Genomic DNA, 24,338 nt, shown 5'->3' with positions numbered 1-24,338 from the left:
CTGATGTGATTTACTCAATTTATAACAAGGCCTTCATCTAGGAAGTCTGACCAATATTCAAATTAACTGTCTGTTAGTACAAGACATAGAGGGTCCAGTTATCTTTAAGGGCTCAAGAACCAGAAATGTTCATAAAATTCTTTTTGAGAGCTTGAAATAAAAATAAATAAATAAATGATCAAAGAGCATCCCCAGAGAGCCCCCTCCAGCTGTAGACTTTCAATGGCATCCCACCTGAGACACTTCACATGTGCCCCGCTCCCAGCAGAAGAGGTCCGCGTCTTCCCGAAAATTCAGGCCAGCAATGGCTCTCAGGTTCTGATGCCCAAGGACAGGAACAAGTGAAAATCATCTGGTGCTGTGGCAAATCTTGGTCCGCAATTCTTTTGGCTGTGCAAAATACGTTGTGGCTGCCCCATCCCTGGAGGGGTTCACAGCCAGGTTGGATGAGGCCCTGGGCAACCTGATCCAGCGGGAGGTGTCCCTGCCGCGGCAGGGGGTGGCACTGGGTGGTGTTAGGGTCCCTTCTGACCCCAGCGGCTCTGTGGTTCTGTGTTGGGTAGAGGAGCTTAACGCTGCTCTGGTTGGGACTAAGGCTGGGCAGAGCAGGGCCTCATCCTGCCAATCCCACTGTGTGCAAAGTCGCACAGACGTTGTGCTTAGAGTGCTCCAGATTGTAGGGACTGTGTAGAGTACCAAAACAGCATGGAAAAACAGTGCCATGCCGCTAAAAGAAACCAGGTTTTGACACTCATGCCCTACAGGTACTGCAGGGAGGGATTCACCGGCAGGGAGCGTTCACCCACAGCCACACGGGACCAATTCGGGTGTTACAGAACCAAATTGGATGTTCCAGGGCCAATTTAGGTGTTACGGAACCAATTTTGGTGTTATGGAACCAATTTGGGTGTTACAGAACCAGTTCGGGAGCAGGCCTGTGTGTGCCTCTTCATGATGGCAGCACCCCAAGAGGGATCAGGGCCCCGTGGCTCGCTGTGGGGAGGCCTCCCTCCTCCAGCCTAGCGCTGCCGGTGGCTGAGAAGCCGACCTCTCACGGTTATGAAGCCAACCGGACAGATTTTTATGGGGCTGGGCATTAGTTCGGGGTGGTGCTGACAGGGCCAGGCTGCGGTGAGCTCTGAGTTTTGGGCCCCTCGCTACAAGAAGGACATGGAGGTGCTCGAGGGAGCCCAGAGAAGGGCGACGAAGCTGGTGAGGGGCCTGGAGAACAAGTCCTACGAGGAGCGGCTGAGGGAGCTGGGCTTGTTCAGCCTGGAGAAGAGGAGGCTCAGGGGCGACCTTATCGCTCTTTATAAATACATTAAAGGAGGCTGCAGCGAGGTGGGGTTGGTCAGTTCTCCCAACAGCCGCCTGACGGGGCTCTACAGCACTGTGAGGACAGCAGCAGGGAGCCCTGAGGGCACGGTGACAGCCCGTCAGCTCAGCCGCAGCCATTTTATCGTAACCGAGCCCCCGCCTCCCGCCGCTCCCCTCACGGGAGCCCGCCCCGAGCGGCCGCCTCAGCCCCCGCCCCAACCACTGCCTCGGCTCAGGGGGGGAGCCCCTCCGCCAACCACCGCCCCCCCCCTCCCCCGCGCTCACTTCCCGCCGCCCGGTGACGCCGCGCGCCCCGCCGCCAATCGGCGCGCGGCGCTCGCAGCTCAAACCTGCCGGGCGCGCGCGGGCGGCCTCAGTGCGGCGGCGGCGGGCGGGGCGGCGGCAGCGGGCGGGGGGGGGGGCGCCGCTTAGCGAGGCGCTGAGGGGGCCGTGAGGGTGCTGAGGGGGCCGTGAGGGGCCGCCATGCTGGCGGCGGCCGCCCTCGGGGGCCGCGGCGCGGAGCCGGCGCCGTTGGGCGCGGTGCCGCTGCGGGCCGTGCCGCTCAGCAGCCTCCCCGCGGGCTCGCTGACGCCGCTGAAGGAGCTCCTGGCGCGGGGCCGCGCCCGCGAGCCGCCCCCCGACCCCCTCCCTCCCCCCCCCCCCCCACCACCTCCCCACCTCGCTGAAGCGGCGGGCGGGGGGGCCGCCGGGCCGCGAGTCCCCGGCCAAGGTGTTCCAGCGCCTGCAGGACGGGGCCCCGCGGCCCCCCACACACGGCCACGGCCCCGGCCCCGCCGCCGACCCCATCCTCACCCCCGCGGCGCTGCGAGGGGGGTGGCGGGGCCCGAACCGGCTGCAGGAGGCGGCGCCGCGGGCAGGTAACGGGACGGGACCGGGATGGGGTGGGATGGGGGGGGGGGGGCAAATTCCCAAATTCCTGCCCCGTTATTTAGCCCAGGGGTTCGGCACCCCCCCCGCTTTGCCTCGTTTAAGGCATGGCTGCAGGAGGCCGGGCTGAGCGCTCGCTCTGCCTTATCTAGTCAGCAGCACGGGCACCACAGGCCAGTGTTGGCACCAGCAGGTTATCGGGTCTGTGCCCAGGCAACATGCTGTCACGGGGTGAGGATACCCAAGTTTGTGGTTAGACATTAAAATGTCACAGAAAAACCTGGGACATGTCCAAGACGTTTGCCTTGTACATTTGTACAAATGTACATTTGTACAAGGCATGTACTTGTACATGCCTCCTGTACATTTGCCTCAGGTGCAGCTGAGGCAATGCCTAACCCCAGGGCAGAAGGCTTGTGCTGCCCATCCCGCTTGGTGAACAGCCAATTGTCATCTGCTGGTGGCTGGTGCATTTTGCTTACCCTCCACGTGAAAACGCTTTTCTACCCCAAAGTCAAAGATTTTTTTTTGCATTACTTCTAGAACCGCCTTGTGCTTGGATTCCTCAGAACCGAACCGTGCAGATGCTGGCAGTAGACCCTTGTGTGTTGGAATCTCCTCACAAGTTCTTCTTGCGAATGAAGCAGAAATTGCAGCAGCAGAAAGGTACTTGGCATTGCTCTGAAAACACTTCAAAAACTCCCTGGACTTCAGGGTCTCTGGTTTTGGTTGTAATCCCTCTCATGCTTTGGCAGAGTGTCATAAGGTATCGCTCTCTGTAGCCTGTGCATGGAGGAAAGTGACACAAGAAACCTACAAATTGGTCTTTTCAGGCCTGGAGATGGCATTCCACGTGTAAACTCTGGATTAGGGCACTGGCTTCTGATCCTGAAGCTCAGCATCATTAGTTGCGTGTGTGTGTGCATATTGCTTCATCCTGAGCTCCTGGTGTTGTGGCTAAGAGTCCATTACAGGCTAGGTGTGCCACTTTGGCACTTAAGTTTAAATTCCCTTGTATTTTTTCCCATGTTGGTTCTTATTAGTGCCCCTGAATATACTTCTGTCCTATAGTTCTGTTCCTTAAAAACAGATGAAGAAAATAATGCATGGCAAAGACTTAATGTTGTTCGACTTCAAAGCAGCACTCAATTTTTCTGAAAGCTCAAAAACCAGTGCTGGTAGTTCCCAGTATAACAGCAGCATGGCTAGAAGTCAAGGTCCTGAAGTTTGGAAAGAAGGAAATATGAGGTTTTTGTGAATAACAGGGGCTTTTGCTTTACAAGGAGGATTCCTTGAAGTAAAGACAGGAAGAATGGTAAATATGTACTGCTAATAGGTGTGTGCTATGCGCTATCTTGGTTTGGGGGGAAAGTGGGGTGGTTATAAGTTGATCTCGTGGTGAGGGAAAGCTAGTCCGAGTCAATTCAAAGCAAGGTTTGCTGTTGTGTTAGCAAGTACAAGCCTAGCTCTGGAACTGTAGTACAAATCATGAGAACCTACTCACTAAAAGTAGAACTAGTGATACAAAGCTTTATTAATTAATCCTCAAATATTACTGATTGCTTTTTTTTTTTTTTTTTAATGGGCAGATACAGCATCTTCAAACCCAATCAAGCAAAGCATTCCTCCTTCCACAACTGCAGAAAAGCCATTGCTAAAACCCACTTTTGGTGAGCCGGTCACGAGTGCTCCTACGGAGAGTGTGGTCCCTGATAAGGATGATCGGGATAATTTCCTCGTGGAATCACTGGATGCTGATGATGAAATGTCTCAGAATACAATAACCAGTTCTGTGAATGTCTGTTCTGCCCCTTCGAAGCCTGGGGACCAGTTAGAAGAACGCTGTGGAGGCAGAGAAGCAAACTGTTGTGAACTTCGGCAAGAAAAAGGGCAGCCGCAGCCAAGTGATCAGCAAGCTGCTCACAGAGCAAAGACACCAGAGACTAATTCTCAAAAGCCCTTGCAGTGCTTATGCAGTATTATGTTCTGTAGTCCCAAAGTCCACGTAACAAAGAATAAGAATTTGAAAGAAAACTCTAAGGGCCCTCAGGATAAGCCTCATTCGGGTCAACTTGCTGCCAAGGCAGGCAATGAGGTGGGAGAACTTACTGCTTTAGAGCTCCTGACGGGCTAAAACCTCCCGTGGGCTGCTTGTGGTTTATTGTTGTGCTGCCACTCTTTCTCATCAAAGCAATGAGCACTCAGATGAAGCCATGGTTTGAATAGATTCTGTGCAGGCTGTGGCTGGGATGGGGCTCACCCTCCCCACAGCATCCCCCACGTGCCCCCGGTGTCCCAGCTCTCCCTGGGCAGTGCTGGCACGGCAGCAAGGCTCTGCAAGCCCCCAGGGCCGGGCTGGGCAGGGGACACAGCCAGGGGGACCTGAACCGCCCCGAGGGATGAAACGTACCCTGTGGCGTGGTGCCCAGCAGAGAGCTGGGGCAGGGGGCTCTGGTGAAGATGTCTGTGTTCCCAAACAGCCCCTACACTTAGCCTGCCTCCCAGGATGTGGCTGAACATCGCTCACTGATGGGAAGTAGAGAATAACTGTTCTCACCTTCTGGTTCTGCATGGCCTTTGCCTGTTTTTTCTATTCCTTTAATTAAACTGCTCCTCTTCTCAATCCGTAAGCCTTCTTTCCCTGTATTTTTTTCCCCCTTCTTTTGAGAAGGGGGAGTGAGAGAGTGGCATGGAGGAGGTTAGCTGTCTGTCAGCGTGAAACCACCACAGATTGTGTTGGTAAACATTCTTCCCTCAAAAAGACATTGTTTTTTTTCCCAGACTTCAAGGTGAAAATGTTCTTTTTTTTTTTTTTTTTTAAAGGCAACCTTTTCTTTTAGTATTTGCAAGATACCCTGCTTGAAGGAGACTTCTGTGTCATCACTTAAGTTTGTTCATTGCTATGCGCTGGAGTGATGGGCATGTCACAAATCCCTGGCTGGTCCAGCTCCTGGCTGTCTAGGCAAAAACAGGAGGAGGAGGAGAGCTGTTTCCTAGCTGTGGGCGAGAGGAGGTCCTAAAGTTAACCAAAGCTCTGTAGGTGCCTGGTGAGAATCTCTGCTTTCTTGCCAGAACATCCAAAGTAACGTTATGTGAAGCAGGGATCTTTTCCTAGCAGGCCAGCCTGCAGATACCATTTTCACTTCAGTAAGTGCTTGGTGTAGTACTTGCAGCTTTCTGATTCTACCTCTAGTAACGCAGCGTCTTGTGGTGGGTGCCAGATTCCCCAGGGACTGGCCTAGGAGTGCATTGGTTTCCAGCTCGGTCATACTTCTGTGTTCATGTCTTTAATGATTGCTTTCATTTTTTTCTTGTCTGGAAGACGGTGCTGAAATAGATTCTCAAGATATACAGGAGTGAATTTCTGTTTTGCTAATGTCTTGGTAATGTTACATGTCTTAGTCTAATTTAAAAATAATGACATATCTAATTTTTTTTGTGACAGAAAAAAATCTGCCTAACCAGTTGGAGCATTAGAGTGATCAATGGTAACACTGCAATATGCGTGGAAGGAAAACGGAAGTAAGAAAAGATTTTGTGACTTAAATGCAATGTGAAACGTGTCGGTGGGCTTTCAGCACGTGAACTGAAAAGGCTTATAGCATCCTTTGCTTAACTGGGTAGCTGTAGCTCTGACACTTGTGCTCTCGAAGTACCTTGGTACCTGTTAAAGTCAGTTCTGCACCCTTGTGTGGCTGTCTTCCCCAGTCCCTGGGAGCATGGCAGCATGGCCCTCAGCCCGAACCCTAACCTGTGCAGTGAGAGCTGGCACTCATGCTTCCTGTCCTTCCTTACTAGCAGCACGTTCAGGTGTTGTGTTGGCGCAGATCCAGTATCCGTTGCTTGCCCACAGGGTACTTGATCTGCTCTATAGCCCCTCTGAACGGACTCCTGCCTGTTCTGTTTTGTGGCAGGTTATACAGCTAAACATTTGCGCTGTCTTCTTGGGTTTGTCCTTAATCCCGTTTAATAGCTTAACCCGTTGCTTACTGCTACAAAAGAGTATTTTAAAAAATGTAGATTTTTTTAATGTTAATGCTTGCATCTGTTTTTTTTTTTATCTGGTGGAGAAGTCCCTTAAATATTTAACACCTCTAATTTTTGCACATACTGGGGTTCCTTCTTCAGTTGTTCTTGTCGTTAAATAGGGTTTATTTAGGGTCTTTAAATTGGTCAGAAATCAGAACAATGTTCCTGGAGAGCATGTGCATTTGACCTGTATGGTAGTACTTTGTGAACTTGCGTGACGGTGTTGCTGCAGCAGTGAGCTTGATGGAGCCCTTCAGGCCGTTTTGTTTCTGCAGTCTAATGTCAGACTCACGTTCTGTGACTCACATTGCAGTAGCTGACGTGCTCCTTTTGTCTCCTGTCCGACTCTTACATTAGCCCAGGAAGTCTTCCAAGCTAAGCAAGACGCTGGTAGGATGTGCTAGGTTTTCTCTATCACTCATAATGTACCACTCTTAGTCTGATATGGAATATCAATATTCTTGCTTGAAATTCCTCCCTTTTAGAAAACAGTTTTATATCTGTTCTTCCTGTTATCTGTCTTTTCGTAGGGATATGAAAGACCTCTGTTGGCATAGTAATGCAATTATAGAACGTGTAGCAAACAACCAAGTTAAGACATCATCTGGCAACATCTACCTCCTCCAGGGGCACATAGATTCTGCTTCGATGAGAAAAGAAGGTAAGAAGATGATTTTTAACGCAATGTTACTATCTGAGAAGGTCCTGAGACTTAGGACTGCTTCCTGAGAAGCTGCTGCTGAAGTGAACATTTTGCATTATCCTGCCCACTGGGCTCAGCTGTACTCAGCACATACAGGAAAGTGACTCCAGCTTCAGATTTGCAAATATTAGCGGCTGATAATCGTAGCTGGCATCTTTAGGTTGCTGCAGGTATGGAGAGGGCTTTTGGAGTACGAGCTTGACTAATGGGTACGTTCCTTTAGAGAAACCATTTCTTGCCAAGATTGCCTTTTTGTGATTTTGGTCTATGTTTTGGCATTTAAATAATGCTAAGACATTGAAATAAGGATTATTTTTTTTTATATGCTGCTGAAATTATTGTGGTGTTCACATTCTATTTGTGGCTTACTGGTCTGTGATGAAGCAGTAGCTCCACAAAGCTGCATGGAATTTCAGTTTGAAGACAGACTAATTATGGAGTCAGTGCTTTAAAATCTACAAAATTGAACCATTTTTAGGGTCTAAGTGGTAGGTTATACCGCATCCAGCAGAACTTCTTGCTTCATATTGTTTTGAAGCACATGGAATTTTAAAAGGAATATAAAGTTGCACACTAAGTGAAGTTGGGCTGGGCTTTCTAGGCTTCACACACATCCTCTCATGTGGCTGCTAGTACATGAAACCAGGAAATGAGCTGCTGTGTTAAGCAGGCAAGGGCACCTCTAGGAAGATAAAACGTGTCTGGCATGGATGGAAAGCACGCCTGCCTTAGCACAGACGTGCCCCGTGTGCACAATTGTGCCCTTTTTAATAGGGCTGATTGGCACGCTTTGCTTTCTCAGGCCCAGCACAAGACATCCAAAGATATGTCTGTGGCTTTGTTTAATCTTTTTCTTCTTGTTCACAGTACTGGGGTGCATTTTGATAAATACCTGACTTGGCTGTTCTGACTTGGATTTTTGTCTAGTTACACTGCTAAATAAATTCTTCTTTAGAAAAAGTTCTGAGAAATAGAAGTGACAGCAGGAGGCCTCTCTTCTGAGCAGGGTGCCTGAAGTAATACAGAGGTTTCCTCAGCCCAAGCGTTAATGGAATGTGCTGGGTTGATTCCTCTGATCCTATGGACTTAGCACTTATGGCAGAGCATCCTTCTTTCTGTTTCCTCCTCCGCTCCTAACACACGTGGGGGGAAGAAAAGCTAATGTAGGCTTGGTATGGAAAATACCCTGGAAGTACTTTGAACAGATTCGATATTGATACATGAGTCAAAAGAGAACTTAAAGACAAGCACATGTAAGTAGCGAGGAGAAGAAAGGCTGCAGCTGAAGTCTGACCTGAGGATTTCCTTCAAGCTGGGGCCATGGCAGCTGGGAATGCTGGGCTGCCTGCAGTGGCACCGGCAGTCAGGACAGAGCTGCAGCAGGACACAGCTACTTGCCCAGGGAACACACCCGGCTGGGTGAACTCCTTCATTAACGGTGTCAGCGCTCTATCTTTCAGTAAGAGCACTGCCTAAGCACTCACCTATTGACGAAGTTACTTATTTAAGGCCTAAGCACCTACCTTAGTGCTCAGTAGCAGTTAACTTGAATGCTGGGAGTGAACAGAACAAAAAAACCTGTTTCTGTCTGTAAACGCCATAGCTTTTGCCCATGAACATCTTAAATACTTAATCCAATTCCATCTCATTTCCTCTCTTCCACCAGCCCAATCCCCCTACCCCCCAAAATCTTAACAACCTCCTTTCAAAAACAATACAGACTACAGCAGAACATGAGGAAAAATGGGAAAATTATTCAAGTTTTCATAGGGCAAAGGCCAAAACACGTTAAGGGATTTCAGCCTGCAAAACAGAACAGTTTTGGAGGGGTGTGTAAGAGGTTAATGAAAGAATAAAGGGAATGGTGATGGGAAATAAAGATCACTTGTGTGAAGTTTCCTGTTGCAACAGAGTAAAGGAAATTAAAGAAACCTAGTAGAGGGGAAATTACAAAAAAAATAAATTTCATACCATGTGCTTCTCAGGTGGGAATCCCTGCACAGGATCTTGTGGATGCTGAAGTTTTACATGAGTTCAGCTGGAGACTGAGCTATTTCCTGGAAGCCAAATTCCCTGGAGGTTTTTCAGCACTCAGATATCAGTGTTGGTTTCTGAGTTGGAGGGTGGGGGACTGCATGGGGAGGTACTCCTGTCTAGTTGCCTGGCTCCTATGATCTTTGGCCACTACCGTTGGGATCCTTTCCCTGATGGGGGCTAGGTAGGCCTTTTGTTGGGCACTAAATAAACTCACAAAAGGCTGCCTGTATCCTTTCCCATCCTAAAGGAGCTCAATTGTAACTCTGTTGGCAAAAGCCAACAAACGTCAGTGGTCTTTCAGCTCCCAAGATTAGTAGTCAATGGTTGGGATACTTCATTTTTTTTACCCTGGGCCTCTTGAATGCTTTTTAGGACAGATACTGCTTCCAAGAACTTCACATAAATAGGCTCCTATTTAATCATGTTTTTAATCACATGTTGCAGACTCTGGCCGTGTCACTACCAGAGGATGAGTGCTGCTGTTTTTAGAGAAGTACCAGCTCAGTGCTGTGCTCCTGCACAGGGGGTGGCCTTTCAGCAAGAAGGCTGCGTGATAGTCACAGGGTCATAGAGAGCCTGAGCTGGAAGGAACCCACAAGGGTCATTGAGTCCAACTCCTGGGTCCCCCAAGGACCAACCAAAAAAAATCAGACCCCATGTCTGAGAGCAGTGTCCAAACACTTCTTGACCTCCGTCAGGCTCGGTGCAGTGCCCATGTCCCTGGGCAGCCTGTCCCAGTGCCCGACCACCTCTGGGTGCAGACCCTTTCCCTAACCCCCAGCCTGACCCTGCCCTGTCCCAGCTCCATGCCGTTCCCTCGGGCCCTGTCGCTGTCCCCAGAGAGCAGAGCTCAGCGCCTGCCCCTCCGCTCCCTGTGAGGGAGCTGCAGGCCGCCATGAGGCCTCCCCTCGGCCTGCTCTGCTCGGGGCTGAGCAAACCCAGGGACCTCAGCCGCTCCTCACACGTCTTGTCCTCCAGACCCTTCACCATCTTTGTAGCCCTCCTTTGAACACTCTCTAGCAGCTTTATGTCTTTCTTGTACTGTGGCGCCCAAAACTGAGCACAGTGCTTGAGCTGAGGCTGCAGCAGAGCAGGACAATCCCTTCCCCGCCCCGCTGGCAGTGCTGTGCCTGACGCACCCCAGGGTACGGTCAATCCTCCCGGCTGCCAAGGCTCACCTCTGGCTCATGTTCAGCTTGCTGTTGACCAAAACCCCCGGATCCCTTTCTGCAGGGCAGAATCCAGCACTTGCTCGTTAACACTCACGGTGTTGGTGGTTGCCCAGCCCTCTGATTTGTCAAGCTCTCTCTGCAAGGCCTCTCTTGTCCTGTGTTCAAGTCATTTATGAAAGCATTAAAGAGAACTGGCCCTAAAATGGAGCCCTGCAGAACCCCAGTTGCTGTTACTAACCTAAGATTCTCCTAGGGCCCTAAAGCCTCATGTTCTGTGAGGCACTTGTAGCAGCCACAGGGAAGCCATGTGCCAGTCTGGCGTAGATGAGCAGGGGAAAGTTAACGTTCCTGGTTGCCAGGAAGCCAGAGCGATGTCCCCAGGTACCGATATCTGTATTTAATGGCCCCTTGGGTCACTTTGCCATGGAGCACGCAGTTCTCTTAAACCAGGGAAATCTGTCTCTAGTGTTTAAAGCTGCAGTGAGCTTCTGAGGTGCTTACAAAACTGCTTGTACAGGGTGTTATTTGTTCCTTTTCTGATTAAAAGCATTGCCTGGCTGTTATTAATGCTACTTTTCTTTCAAACAGGATTTCCTTATCGCTTCATCAAAAGATTTACGTATGGGTTTTCCAGCAGATGGAAGGAATACGTTGAGGAGTTACTTGAGGAAAGAAGAAGGTAAGTCCTTTGGAGATTGTTTCACTGCAGTGCTCTTAAGCATTACTTGATTTTTAAGAACATTGCACTAGCGGAGGATAAAAGATTGCAGATGCAGGTATGAAGACTGCGATCCTGGCAAATTCTGGTCAGCAGGTTGGAAAAACACCCTTTTAGTAATCTGCATTATACTGGTTTGGTTTTGTTCCACCCAGTTACGTAGTCTTAGGATCAACACAGGCACAGGGCTTCACTAATTTAGTGGCTTGAATGGTGTCAGTATGGATAGAGCTGCACCATGCTGTTGGGCTTTTGCTGGGGTGGGGAGAAGCTTCAAGTCTACCTCAGTTAATGCGTTGTTAAAGGTCAACTGCTTCGGGTGTTTATGATTCTTTTTTCTTAAACTCTAAATCATTAGGAAAGAACGCAAACAAAGTATTGGTGAGAGTGAAAGTGAAGAGAGTGACTCGGTGGTGGGTTTGGATGTGTTGGAAAACGCAAAAGGCCCAGCAAGACATGTAAAGAAATCTGAAGCGAGAAACGCTACTTATGAAGTAACACCAAAGAATGATGAAAACACTTGTGGGTATTTACAACACTATTCTCTAGAAAAAATAAATAAATTGAAAGCTGTTTCCCCAGCAAAAGATACCTGTTTGTTCTCTTCCTTGTTAATTTGTCTGTAGGTAAGAGGTAACTAATTGGGTGAAGGGTTCTTTTGTTTACGTTCACTTGAACTTCGGTAATCAAGAGCACTGACCAACACTGTTTGGTTTGCTGATGCACAAAAAAGAGGTGCTGTTCAGGTGCTGTTCTGAGGAAGAACCCTGGGAAAAGGAGCAGGAGTCTACTTTGGTCTGTAGTAGCTGAAAGGAATGGCTCCAGAACTGTTTATTCTGACAGCAAACTTGAGTTAATTTTTTTCCAGCTGCTATATTGCATATCGTACTCTCTTTTCAGTCCTCTGGGATGTCTTTGGGATATAATCTCTCCACCGAGGCTCCGTCCTTGGGATTCCTCCCCTGCAGTGCCATTCCCCCTCTTTTTTGGCTGCCTTAGCTTGAACTCCTCCTTTGAATCTTTTCCTAGAGCATGATTATTTTATGGCATCTTTAATGTTTTTGCCTCACTTGGACAGAATGGATTGTAGAAAAATTCGTTACTTTTTCTTTGTTTCCAAAGGAAATGTTTGTGAAGCCATAACCCGATGATCAACATGTTTTTTCCTTGCCAATCTTGCACACCTAGCTTCATTAAGGACACTAAGAGCTTTGGGTTTTTAACCTTGCCTTCTTTTTATTATCTTGTCATAGGCTTCAGCAGGGCTTTGGCCAAATCTCATTGGACTATTTGTTAATACTGTAATCAGATTTTCTTGCTAATACTATTACACCTGTTTTTTTTTTCTCTAATTACAATCGGGATTTTTTGTGTGACACCTTTTCTTTGTTGTTCTAATCCCCTGTATGATTTTTAGATTATTCATAGCCTTGTAAACAAATTAAAACTAAGAAGTTCACAGCAGCGCAGACTATAAATCACGAAAATTATTGCTTCAGTCTTGTTAAAGTGTCCTTACTTCTAACCTGAACCCTTTAACAGAACATCCTTACTTTATGGTAAGTTTCCTATTTTCTGTGTAGTTGATGCAAATGAACAGGTTTAACTACGTTATTGCTCCTGTGCCTGTGAAGTGTGCAATGGTGAGTTTTCAGTACAAAATATTTATGGAAAAAAATGAAATTCCTTGTTTTTCTTGTAGATATAGTGCCAAGACACAGTTCCATATTGAACGACAGAAATGGAGTTTACACTCGTAGCGGCCGTCTTGTCAAACCACCGTTAAGTTTCTGGTGTGGGCAGCGTGAGTTTGTCGATCAGAATTTAAACGTTACTATAGAACAAGGAGGAGTAGATTATCTGAGCATAGTAAGTGTCTTTTGCGTGTTGTTACTTACACATTGCTTTAAATTGAATTATTATTTAATAACCTTGCATATGTAGTTAACCGACGGGAACAGTCCAGCTCCAGTAAGTACCTGAAGAAGCAGGACATTTTGAAAACATTATAAAAATGTTAAAAAAACAAAAAACAACAGTCCGAATTGTCAGATAGTTGTCATCTGTGAAGTGGGGATAATGGGGAATTCTGAAAAACGACCTGTCTCGAAAGATCAGGAAATTGGCACAGGTGGGTGACAGAGTCTCCTAGGCAAACACTCACGGAGTCCCTCTGCCACGTTTAATCACCCAAGGGGTGATTGCTGCAGGCAAGTTCTTGTGTTCTCACTGCTGTTGTCAGCTTTCCCATTCCTGTGTTTCACGTGCGTTAGGACTAGGTATTTCCTCATTTCTTGTATCATCACCTGTCCAGATGACCCCTCTCTTGATTGGGGTGGGCTGTTTTTATTTATCGTGACACTTCACCAACTCTGATAACACATTGATAATGGGAGTGAAGTTTGTGTGAGGGAAGGCGGCGTTCTTTGCAGCAGCTGCCTTTTTTTTTTAAGATCAAGTGGCCATGTGGAACGGGGAGTGAACTAAAACTTGTCATCAGCACCGGCAGTGTAATTTACCACAAACTCAAACAGCTGTAGATCTTGAGATTTTAACCCAATTTTTAGAGTATTTAGAGGGAGTCTGGCTAAGTTGCCTTGGTCACATGCACTTGTGCTCATCAAACAGTACTTACTAGACAGAAGGGACAGTGTAGGTGTCTTAAATCTCCCCACCGTGTCAACATTTGGCTTGTTCAGAGCTGACGTCAGTAGGCTTGATAAGTAAACTCTAGCAGAAGTTTAGATTAAATTGTTTTATTTTAAAGTTGTATAGTACTGAAAAATCCAAAAAGAACACCTCTAAGACGGAGAAGAAGGACGCAACGAAGGCAGTGGAAGAAAAATCAAAAAGCAAAGATAAAGGTAAAAAAAAAAGATGGGTTTTGTTTTTTTTGTTTAAGTTATTGACTGGAATCAATGGGATTATGTGGTGGGTGCTGGGGCAGTGTGGTGATGTCTGGTTAATGCAATAAATTTATTTAAATCTTCTAATGATCATTTGTTTCTTCTATGAAGAATTATCAGAGTAGCATTAATGCCTAGTTTTACAGCACAAAATGTTTTTAAACTTTTTCTTTAACTACATGAAGGGAACGTGCAGATTTCTTTCCAGAAGTTGAAATGAAAGGATTATGATGATTTTTTTTGAAGTTCCTGATCTCTCAGCATGGCTATTACATGCAACTTAAGGTAGCCGACCAGTCCAGCTATCGGTCTGGCTTTGCTTCTCAAGCTGGATGAATTTGATGAAATGAAATGCCTACATAGGTACACACACAAAAAAAGTACTGACAGTTTTAAAGCCTTTATTTTTTTTATAAAATTTGAGAAGCGGTAGCACCCTGAAATCAATCTTAAAAGCAGCAGTAATGTTTTTTACAGAAACTATTTGTAGTGCAGATAAAGCTTTTGAGATGTGAATGTTTGCTTGATCTCAGTTGTAGCATTTCAGTAATGTTTTCTGTTTACTATTTGATTCTCTATCTGCTCAAGACTTTAACGTTCTCTTTTGTAGCCTTGATAATCCTAATTCTTCCAGTAGTCTGGAGGCATTCTGTCATGGGAGCAAACTGGGCAGGAACTGGAAGTCTCCTTTGCATGAGGAATCCTACCTGCTGCTGGCCGTACTCCCTCTGAGCAGAGGAAGGAGCATTTGCTCCAAATGAATTCACTGCTTAGAACTGGTTTCATGCTGCATGCTCTTTGTACAAGCTGTGTGTAAAGGTATTTTCACAGCTTCTTGACTGCAGTGCCCGGGAGTGGCCTGCTGCTGGGAGGCAGCATCCTGCCTTTTTATTGCGTAGCCTCGTCTTCCTGCAAACTTTCTTCATGAAGACATAGGAATGCGTGCATCAGGGCAGAAGGTCTTTACTTAATCTGCCTGAGAGATGTTTACAGGAAAGGAGGTAGTGAACCCAGGAAGCTTTGCTAAGGTGCGGGTTTTACTCGGTCAGGTTTGGTGAAGTTATGGACACCCCTAAAAAGCAGAAGTGATTTTGCAGCTACCATCGGGCAGGTCTTTGGAAGTGGGTTGCAGAGTACCTGTGCTTACACCTCTCTTTAATGGTGGAGGGACAGTACAGTGTGGGCTGATGTTTCTTAGCATCATTAATTTCATGCTCCTTAAGAGCATTAAAATTAATAAGAGAGCATTTGGTGTGTTCCAGAGGGAAGCAGTATTTAAATTATTTTCATGTTCCAACATGACCATTTGACGAAATGTCCCCTTGTCCTGAAGAACTGCACTGTGCTGGTAGCTGGGGGAAAGGCTTCTGCAGAGCGTGGGGAGCTCAGGCTGGAGACGTGCTGCTTGTGCCTTCCTGCAGACTACGCTCAGCGTACCAGAAAGGAGTTTGCAGATCTTAACAAATGCAGGAAGCATTGCGTCCTGCAGCAAGCTGGTCTTGCTCGTCTGAGAGTATGGCAATGATCTGCATTGCAGTGGGTGCTATACTGATGTCATCTCTTTCAGGGAAAAACAGTCAAAAAGGAGTAAGTTCCAAAAAAGAAGCAAAGTCCACTGGAAGCAAGGAAGCCAGGCGCTTTGTTTCAGATGACGATGAATGCGATCATGCAACGAAGACTAATAAAATTAAAAGACAGCTTTCTGTTGAGGCAACTTGCTTAAATACCGAAAACAGGAACAAGTACAACAGTAGCAGCAGAACCACGAGAAAGGAAGAGACGACAAGTCGGCAGGCTTACGAGTACTCTTTAAGGTCAGCCAAACAACTTCATCAAGACAAGCCTTTAACAGAAGGATCCTCAAGCCAAGATGAGGAAGAATCCAGTGAAGATGTCCCATTGTCTGTCAAAAGGAAAACTAGACCTTTAGTGCAAAAAGAGACTCAAAACTCCAAATCTTCCTCTCACTGTAAAAACTTAGAGGACGGTGCCAATGCGGTGCCATGTGAACAAAGGGACGTTAAACGCTCTGCTGCTGCCGCCTCCCACGGTGTGCAGCTGAGGCAAAGGGTGCCTGACACTGACAGCTCTTCTGAATTGCTTGAAGAAAAAACATCCAGCGAGTCCAGTGCTTCCCATCTGTCTGAGGCAATAAGGACAAGAAGCAGAACCAATGCCCCAAAGCATTTGTTTGGACTTGACACTAAGTTTGACAACAAAGATGGGGAATTTCACATAATGGAGAAGAAATCAAAAGCATCCGATAAGCAGCCAAGCCGTGCTGCTGCTCATACTGCCAGGTCTTCAGCAGCAAAATCAAGAGAACCCGAGAAGGAAAAGGTGCAGAAGCCTCTCGGATTTCTTCCAAGGACAACCGATGTCTGGTCTGAAAAGGAATTACAAAAGCTGCACAGGCAAGTGGTTCCCTTGTCCTCAAAGGGCAAAGTTTCCCTCTGGCATCCGGAGGCATAACACACTGGAGTGCTTTGGATGGTCTGTGAATTTGCATTTTTCAGATTTTTGGTTTTGAGAGTTGGTTTCTTTCAGTTTATTTTAAGGGTTTCCTTTATGCTTTAATTTCCTTTTACACAATACATTTTGTTCACAAATTGAAAAATAGTAAAATAAAGGAGACCCCATAAGTTTTCTAAAATAACTGTAATGTGTGAGCCTAGAGCTGCCCCTACCGCAGCATTAAGCGAGAGGAACACAGCAGCTAGGATTTTGTGATTCACTGCTCCTCTACCCGCTTCTCAAATCCACCTACTTACTTTTAGTGTGATAGATATTTCTTTGAATAAAACTGAAAATCATGACTTGGTAAATAATATTGTCAAAGTATTTGTATTTATGATTTGGCCAGTAAGGAGAGAGATTCTCTCGCCCAATGGAATAAAATATTAGAGATGTGCTTATGTATTTAAGTTTTGTGGAGGGGAGAATAACCACGAGAATGTTAAATTAATGCACAATCCAATGACTTAAACTGGTTACTGGCTACTGGGCAGTGTTTAATATATAATTGGGTTATAAAATAACCGTGTTTCATTTTGTTTTTCTTAGATTAAAAACCTGAAAAAAGGTATGAGTTAGTGACCTGGGGCAGGGGGGAAACCTGCTGGAAATAAGGATGAAATATATCTTGTAACTGCTCCATTAGCATAAATTACTGCAATAAAGTTGTGCGTGTTTCAAAGTGTCTGGATGCCGTCAGAGACGAGATTCTTTACATCCAGTGCACGGTGCCCCTCCTAGGAAGGGAACGGCAGGAGCTCCCTCGGCAGTTTGGCGCAGACTGTTGGGCATGCAGGAGGTTGTGGTTTTGTTCCCTCGGCAGGGCGGTCGCTTCACTTCCAAAGCACAGGAACGGTTTCTGGGTGGAGGTAGCGATGGCCGTGGGGTCTCGTTCTGCTGAAGAATGCCATCAGAAATACACGGAGGAACAACAGTCAAAAGCTTCCAAAAGACGTGCCACAAAGGCCACCACTTCAGGAAAAGCAGAACAGAAAGGTACCGACCTCTTGGTTCTGAGTATAATTTTCTCTTCACCTAATTTTCAATTCAGTGTTCGTTGTGCGGTAGGAGAGGCAGCCACAGCACACACCTAATATACGAGCAGTAAGGAGATTCTGCCTTTTAATGTTTGGACCAGAGCCCTGTAGTGAAGGAGGTGAACTTCTCCTGTACAAAGGTTTGTTGTAGAGCTTGAAGGATGTCGTAAATGACTGCGGCAGTGACAAGAAAAAAAGGGCAGTTGAGAGTTTTTGAGTTCCTGCTGTGACAGGAAGGCTTAAACTTTGCCACCTAAGAGCAAACAGCTCTTCACATCTCAACAGGCTGCTGGACGCCTGGTGGGTGGTAAACTGCTCGGACAACCCTGCCCAGACAGGATAACGGGGTGCTTGAGTGCACCTGGGACAGAGCGCAGCAAGAACAACCAAACAGTTCTCTTGTGTTTGGCAGCTGCCTGCCTCGCACTGTTTCCTGTCCAGTTCAGAATCAGTAATTTGTGGTTAAGGATAGCAAGTGCGCCCTGGGGTGAAAGGCACAAGAAGCTCATAAAATCAGAGAATATCCGGGTGGGAAGGGCCCCACGAGGGTCATGGAGTCCAACTCCTGGGTCCCCAAAGGACCAACCAAAAACAAAAAAAAAATCAGACCGTGTCTGAGAGCGGTGTCCAAACGCTTCTTGACCTCCAGCAGCTCGGCGCGGTGCCCACATCCCTGGGCAGCCTGTGCCAAAGCCCGACCAGCTCTGGGTGCTGAACCTTCCCCCAGCACCCAGCCTGACCCTCCCCTGGAATTCAGTCCTTTCACCAACGAGGTTCTAATGATGCAGTGCTGAGCTGAGGCATGCTCGGTAATAGCTCCTGTAGCCAACGAGCATCCGTCGCTCAGCTGCTGGAAGCTGAAGCTTTAGGTTTTGCCCCGCAGTGGGTGAGGTGACCCCAGTGCTGCTTCTCGGTGCTTAAACTCGTGCATTGCTCTGTGTAGGGAACACACCGACAGTTTTTCTCTGCTCGAATGGGGTGATCCAGGTCACCCAGTCTGAAGTTCACGCAGGAGTGCTTGAGGCCACTTGTGCAGCCTCTGGTCTGGAGTCCAGACCGGGTGGTCACGGCAGGTTTCCCTGCCCTTAAAGTCAGGGGATCGTGACTCTGAAGGCTTGAAAAAAGCAGGCTGAGTTCAAGTGCAGAACAATCCACTTTTTTTTTCTTGACCATTTCTTTGAATCATTTGGGGCAGTTGCAGAATTCTTGTGAGAATCCACTGGACATCAGCTTAGTAGTACATTGTATTCAGCTTTGATGGTGATATTATTTTTCTCAAGCATGTTGGAGCACAGGTGGAAACCACCTCACGTTGACTGACACTGGCTCTGTTCTGCGTAATACTCAGCCAAGGATTCTGCCTGGCAGCTAGGAGCTGGTCCCTGGCTTTCTCTCAGAAGGGGAGCATATCCTGGTAAAGATGCATCTCAGCACAGATGACAAAATATTATTTTGTTCTTCTGAAAATCGCAACTAGAGACTTATTTTTATTTTCATTTTTTACTTGACCATCTGTGTAAGCAGCCATTTTAGTTTTTGAGTGCTTGAAGATTAGGGGATAGGGAAGGTGCTCTTCTAAACTTGCCCAGAGAGTAGCCAGGAATGGAAAGTAGGGGACTGGAATTAGAAGCAGCAGTGACAAAAGAGCTGTATCAGAGAACACATCAGCGAGGAGTTCCGAGTGGTTAAGATTTGCAGAGGCAGAACCGTGAGCACCGGCGTCTCAGACGAGCACTCCACAAAGCCTCTGTTGAGGATGCCAGCTGGTTCCCACCTGCCTGCGCAGCACAGCCTTTGTGTCTGAGTACTTGATGCTCCTCGATGTGGTGTTAATTTGTAGTGTCTTTTGTCTTCCCAATGCAGGTGCATGGCTAATTCTGTTAAATCATGATAACGACCCTTGCAATGGCCGTGTAAGGCTCTAGAGTAAGTTTCTGATTCAGATGTAGCACAGAAATCCTGTTTGAAAGTTGTATAGAAATCCAAAGGATCACAAAGAGGCTTTAAAAAATTTCCTCTAGAGGGCTTTATCTCTAGCATTGATTACAGTTAGCTAATTTTAAAACCATGCTGCATAACAAATGGCTTAGAAAAATTACTGCTTTGATTCATGTAGGTAAGAAAGAACCAGTTATGATAACTGCCAAAGTGGGAACCTTCAAAAGAAAACAGCAGATGAGAGATTTCCTGGACCATTTGCCAAAGGACAACCATGATGATATCTTCACTGCAACACCCTTTCAAAACAGAAGAGTGAAGGTAAATCTGGGAGAACTCCACATGTACTGATGGTTTCTGGTTCGTGTTTCAAGGTTGTGCTCCAACTCTGCCGGCTCAGTGCCAGCAACATCCCTGTGTTTTTGGGAGAGGAGGTTCCTTTACTGGACTCCGTACTGGAGGACTGTGGGGATGCGTGGGGCTCGTGCTGCTGAGCGGTGCTGCTGAAGGCACGAGTGCTGCCAGCCTGCAGCGTGGGGCTTCGCCCGCAGTGCTGCAGAGCGATGCTGCTTGTCTGGGGGATGCTTCTTGGATCCTTACACTGTAGAAATGGGCCCTGCATGAAGTCAGAGGGATACCTGACAGGAAGTTTTGCTTTCCCTCCCCTCAGCACATCTCAGATTTCAAAGCAGTTTCCTCTCGATGCTGTCTGTCCGTGGGAGCTCTGTCACCCTCTCGCCCTGCCCCTTGCTTTTTGCTGTTGTTTTCTCTCTCCCTCTTGTTTCCTCGGTTAGGCTCCTTTTCAGTAACCAAAGCACAACAATGCATCCTGTATGTTAAGACTAACTTCATTTCTTCATTTCATTCTTCTATTTTCTAAAGAGAAATCACTCACTTATCAAGATAATTTTATTAATTTATTTATACACACCTCTAGAGAATTTTTCAAGTACATTTCACGATGTGTTTTGCTGTCTGACCAGACTAGCTCCAACTATTAACACTGGGTCCTTGGCTCCAGCAGGGACTCCAAACAGCACCTGAATGTCTTTTGATACATTTGTTCTTTTCTGGTGTGTTTTTTTGTAGCAACACTTCATTTCTTAGTCTGGCACATATCCAGAAGTAGAGCAACACGGTGGCTCACAGGAAAGTCCTTATTTAAGCACTGGTAAATTCATTGCATTCTGTAGAGTGCCGTGTGTGGAGATGTCCCCATGACTACCACAGGCAGGTTGGTGTGGAATAATCAGTGCATCCATGGCCAAGCCATCCTCGTTTGCAAAGGGATTCCCCGGGAGACTGCCATTTGGTAGGATACAGTTTCAGCCAGTCATGAAAAGCACTTCCCATCATTTTTTTCTTCTTCTGGATTCAAATAATTTTACTTAGCGTGAGCTGTGCAAACGAAACGAGCCTCCTGTTGTGGTTTGTGGTGAGAGGTGTCCCTGCAGAGGGAAATCCTTATTTAGGAGCCACGAGTGGCATTCTCTTCCGTGAACTGATCAACCCCTCCCTGAAGCCATCAGACTTCCCACACCGCCAGTTCCATGGGGCAAGCTTGGGAGCTGAATTTGCTGTGTGACAAATTGTCATCGTTTGTTCTGCACCTGCTGACTTCGTCCCCTCTCCTCATGGGGAGGACACGGCACACAGCTGTGCTCATGCCCGTCCCCTTTCCTAGCACCCACTGCCATTTCTTGTGTGGAAGTTAGTCTGTGCTTTTGAACGTTTGTGTTGTTCCTCTCTGAACCTTTCCATTGCTCCTCTCTCTCTCTCTTCAAAACGGAAGGACCACAGGTTCCCCGAGTAATCCAGAAATCTTCCTCCTGAGTAGAGATGGTCAACTCTGAACTAATAGTAATCAGATCTTTTTTTGATGTGTAGTAGCAGCCAAAAGAAGGCCAGCAAAATGCTGGGCGTCCACAGGAGCATTAAAAGTAAGACCAGGCCAGCACTTGGCTGCTATGTGGGGTCCTTGCATGCCTGTGCTCTGTATGCTGTGTTCAGGGAGGGACATGTGGATTCGGGAAAAGCAGCCCAAGGAGCAAGGGGCTGGGGTGGCTGCCTGTGGAGAGAATGAGTCTGGGACTGCTCCCTGTGGGGAAGAGGCACGCAGCCGAGGCTCACATCACCAACGGGCTGTCTGCAATGGCTGTGCAGAAAGAACCCCGAGATGCCTCTTAGAGGACTGCAGAAAAGGGCAGGTCACTGACTGCTCTGTTGTGGTTTTGTAGTTGCCAATGTTCCCGGGAAGCCACGAGGATGACGATGACGACTTCGCGCTTACGGACAACCCAATCACACCTTCCTCAGTGCTCTTCCCTCTGGCGAAAACCCCCGAGTGTGAGCACATCAGCCCTGGCATGCTGGGGCCTATCAACAGGTAGGAGCTCTTACTGCTGCTCCTCTGCTAGCGCTTTCCTTTCTCATCTTCCCATGGATTGTTTTGTGTCTTCTGAGAAAGATCGCTTCACTTCCAGTCTTAGAGCGTGTGGATTAAATGCTGCCATCCCTTAGGTGTTTGTTTGGAGAAAGCTCTTTCATGTGGCAGTGCGTGCACTTTGGGCTACTCAGCTGAGTGTGGACAAGTAAAACGTTGCCCATCGCCTGGCCTTTACTCTTGGAGAAGGCGATGCTTTGGGGCTTCAGCCTCGGTAGAGGTCTCCCTGCTCATTCTGAGTCTTAAATCTGTTAACCCAATTGCTTCAGGCTTTACTGAAACAAATTTGAAACAGGTGGCATTTTTGTCTAATGGATGAGAAACGAACATCTGTGAGGATGATCAAGGTTTGTTGTCTGATATTTGCATTAAGAGTTTATTGCATGTGCTCTACTTAAACACTTCTGCACTGAGCCATACTCCCAGAGCTCGTTACAATGAATTGACCAATAACTGTTTTTAATGACCGTGCTAATTTCTGTCTGAATTAGACCTGTGTGTGTAACACAGCTGTGGCTGTGTCCTGCTGACGCCCTGAGCAGAGCGCACCAGTGACACTAACCTGCTTGGTGGCCTTCACAGGAACGATTACGACAGGCACGTGTTCAGGATGCAGAACGCGCAGGGCAGGAGAGGCACCTGGGACAAAGTGAAGAAGAAGCCGGTAACGCTGCTCCCCTGTTCCCCTCGAGCAGTGCCAAGCTCTGCTGAGCAGGCAAAGGAATCCCTGAATCACAGAGGAGTCCTTATACTGACAGAAAACAGGAGCCCTGCCCTGATTCATGCCCAAATTCTGGTTTGAATCTACATAGATTTTGGAGAAAAGTTACTTTTATTATTATTCAAAATGTCTTTTTTCAGGGCTTGTCACTGCTTTTGAATTTTCAGATTGGTTAAGTTCCCGTTACTTTCTCCTGTAGAGTGGGAGTGGAAACAAGGCTCCTTACCGTGCACCCTGAATTTCTGTATTTATTCCTTTGATGTCCTTGGTTTGGTAATTCTCCTGGTTTTTCCATGAACAACTGAGATCCCAGAAGCAGAAACATGTCACTAGTTCACTGAAACATTTTATGGTAGCTTAGTAGCTTAAACCTTGAGTGAAAATGTAGCACAGCAGTAGGGCAACTTTCCTCTAATGGCATACTGCGTTTGCCTGTTCCTTCCCCCCCCCCCCCATAATATTTCACATTCTCCTCATGCTGATGCCATAACTGCTGTTTAAGTGGAGACTTTTTCCTTTTTGCCAGGCTGGAGCTGCATTTGGTACACCAGCTTCAAGCAGAACCAAGTTTACTTTCGATAAAAGTAAGTAGTTTTGTTTCTCCTCCTTCGCTCACTCACTTCCACATTGCCACTGGCTCGTGGCTGTGGGCATCTTAGCTTTGGACCTTCTGTAACTGCAGTTTCAGCTCAGGCACACACGTTAATGATCTCCTCCCTGTTTTTCTTATTGCAGAGGTGAGAGAGGCGTCTGTTGCAGGGAAGCTCTTCATGCCTGAGGCAGCAGATTCATCAGATGAAGAGGAGGAAGATTCCTATTTTTCTCTTTAATGAACTTTGGAGGTTTTATTAGTTCAACATTTGTAAACTTCTTGTACAGAAAGTCAAAAGGAAGGCCCTTAGCCACGCCTCTGGCATGGTGTTCTTGTGGCCCTATGTTAGAGCTCGCTTTGGAAAACTCGACCTGCAGTGTCTCTGGGGTAAACACGTTCTGGCTGCCCGGTCAGCAGTGAGGGTGGCAATTTTTCATGTGTACAAAGTGGAACTTTCTTGCCTAGGCTCCTTCCTGCCTTTGTCCTGTTTTTCCTTGTGAAGGGGAAAGGGAGAATGTAGTCTGATACTAATTCTTTACAAGATTTTATGAGTTCATTTTAAGAAAAAAAACTCTTTTAGAAATATGACTGTACAGTAACTTTAAAACAGCATTCTTTATAAATAATGGGAATCACCTTTTACTCTGCTCTCTTGAGAATTTGAATTTTTTACCTTAATGTAATAAAGAAGATACCAAGTGTCTGACAGCAGTGCTATGAATACGTAGAAAAGCAACTGCCTGAAATTTTTAGGCACGGTCCTGTAAGCATTCCCCTTTTCTTTTAAAATTATAATTCCTGCCCCCTACAAGGGATTCTAAATATTTTGAGTGGTAGTACAGAAAAAAAATCTTTGAGCATATGTTTCCTCTGAACAGTAGGTAGGGGAAAAATCATTTGTTGTCCTCCTGCACAGGAACTTCCCCTCCAGGCTGTCACCGGAGAGTTTCTGAGCACTGAAGCATAGGGGACCTGCAGGCTCCATCCTCAGGCTCCACGCCTGGAGTGCTGATGCTGGGTGTTACTTTCCTCCTGCTTCTTATTGGGAAAACCCTGACAGCACAGGCAGAGAAAACCCTCAAACAGTATGAAAGAAGCTTGAAAGACTTCTGGTTGGGTTGAGCCACTCTGAAAACTCACGCTGAGCTCTGTCAGGCTCTTTGCTCTTCCCTTCAGTAGAGGCTGAGCCTCGCCCAGGCAAGTGGGGGACACTCGGGGGGCTGAGCTGGGCACAGGGACACGGCCAAGCTGGGGCTGGGGAGCTTGGCCTCTGCTGGGAAGCTGACTGGTGAGCACGGTAATTTCTGCACAGGTAACTGCAGG

The 24,338-nt window shown here is 47.1% G+C and overlaps 1 protein-coding gene across 1 annotated transcript; it reads left to right on the top strand.

The window, feature by feature from the left end:
• Positions 1 to 1,800: 1,800 nt before the first annotated feature.
• On the top strand, positions 1,801 to 23,714 carry MIS18BP1 (MIS18 binding protein 1). Its single transcript, XM_032187842.1, has 17 exons — positions 1,801 to 1,926; positions 2,006 to 2,195; positions 2,749 to 2,871; positions 3,795 to 4,300; positions 5,651 to 5,727; positions 6,765 to 6,895; positions 10,735 to 10,825; positions 11,223 to 11,386; positions 12,567 to 12,733; positions 13,632 to 13,728; positions 15,338 to 16,184; positions 17,108 to 17,280; positions 19,438 to 19,580; positions 21,497 to 21,645; positions 22,285 to 22,366; positions 22,950 to 23,007; positions 23,159 to 23,714. Exons 1-17 carry the CDS (start codon positions 1,801 to 1,803, stop codon positions 23,251 to 23,253), a joined length of 3,219 nt encoding a protein of 1,072 aa, XP_032043733.1. The 3' UTR covers positions 23,254 to 23,714.
• The last annotated feature ends 624 nt before the right edge of the window (positions 23,715 to 24,338 follow it).

This window comes from Aythya fuligula, chromosome 5, assembly GCF_009819795.1.
Source record: "Aythya fuligula isolate bAytFul2 chromosome 5, bAytFul2.pri, whole genome shotgun sequence".
In the NCBI taxonomy this organism is placed as follows: Eukaryota; Metazoa; Chordata; class Aves; order Anseriformes; family Anatidae; genus Aythya; species Aythya fuligula.
This window is presented reverse-complemented; position numbering and strand designations above follow the sequence as displayed.

What these genes read in the sequence shown, in the direction of transcription:
- MIS18BP1 (XM_032187842.1), top strand. Translation starts at nt 1,801, where the DNA reads ATGCTGGCGGCGGCCGCCCTCGGGGGCCGCGGCGCGGAGCCGGCGCCG. An exon ending in CTGCCAAGGCAGGCAATGAG is followed by an intron (nt 4,301 to 5,650) that starts GTGGGAGAACTT and finishes TTTTTGTGACAG; the next exon opens with AAAAAAATCTGCCTAACCAG. An exon ending in TGCTTCGATGAGAAAAGAAG is followed by an intron (nt 6,896 to 10,734) that starts GTAAGAAGATGA and finishes TCTTTCAAACAG; the next exon opens with GATTTCCTTATCGCTTCATC.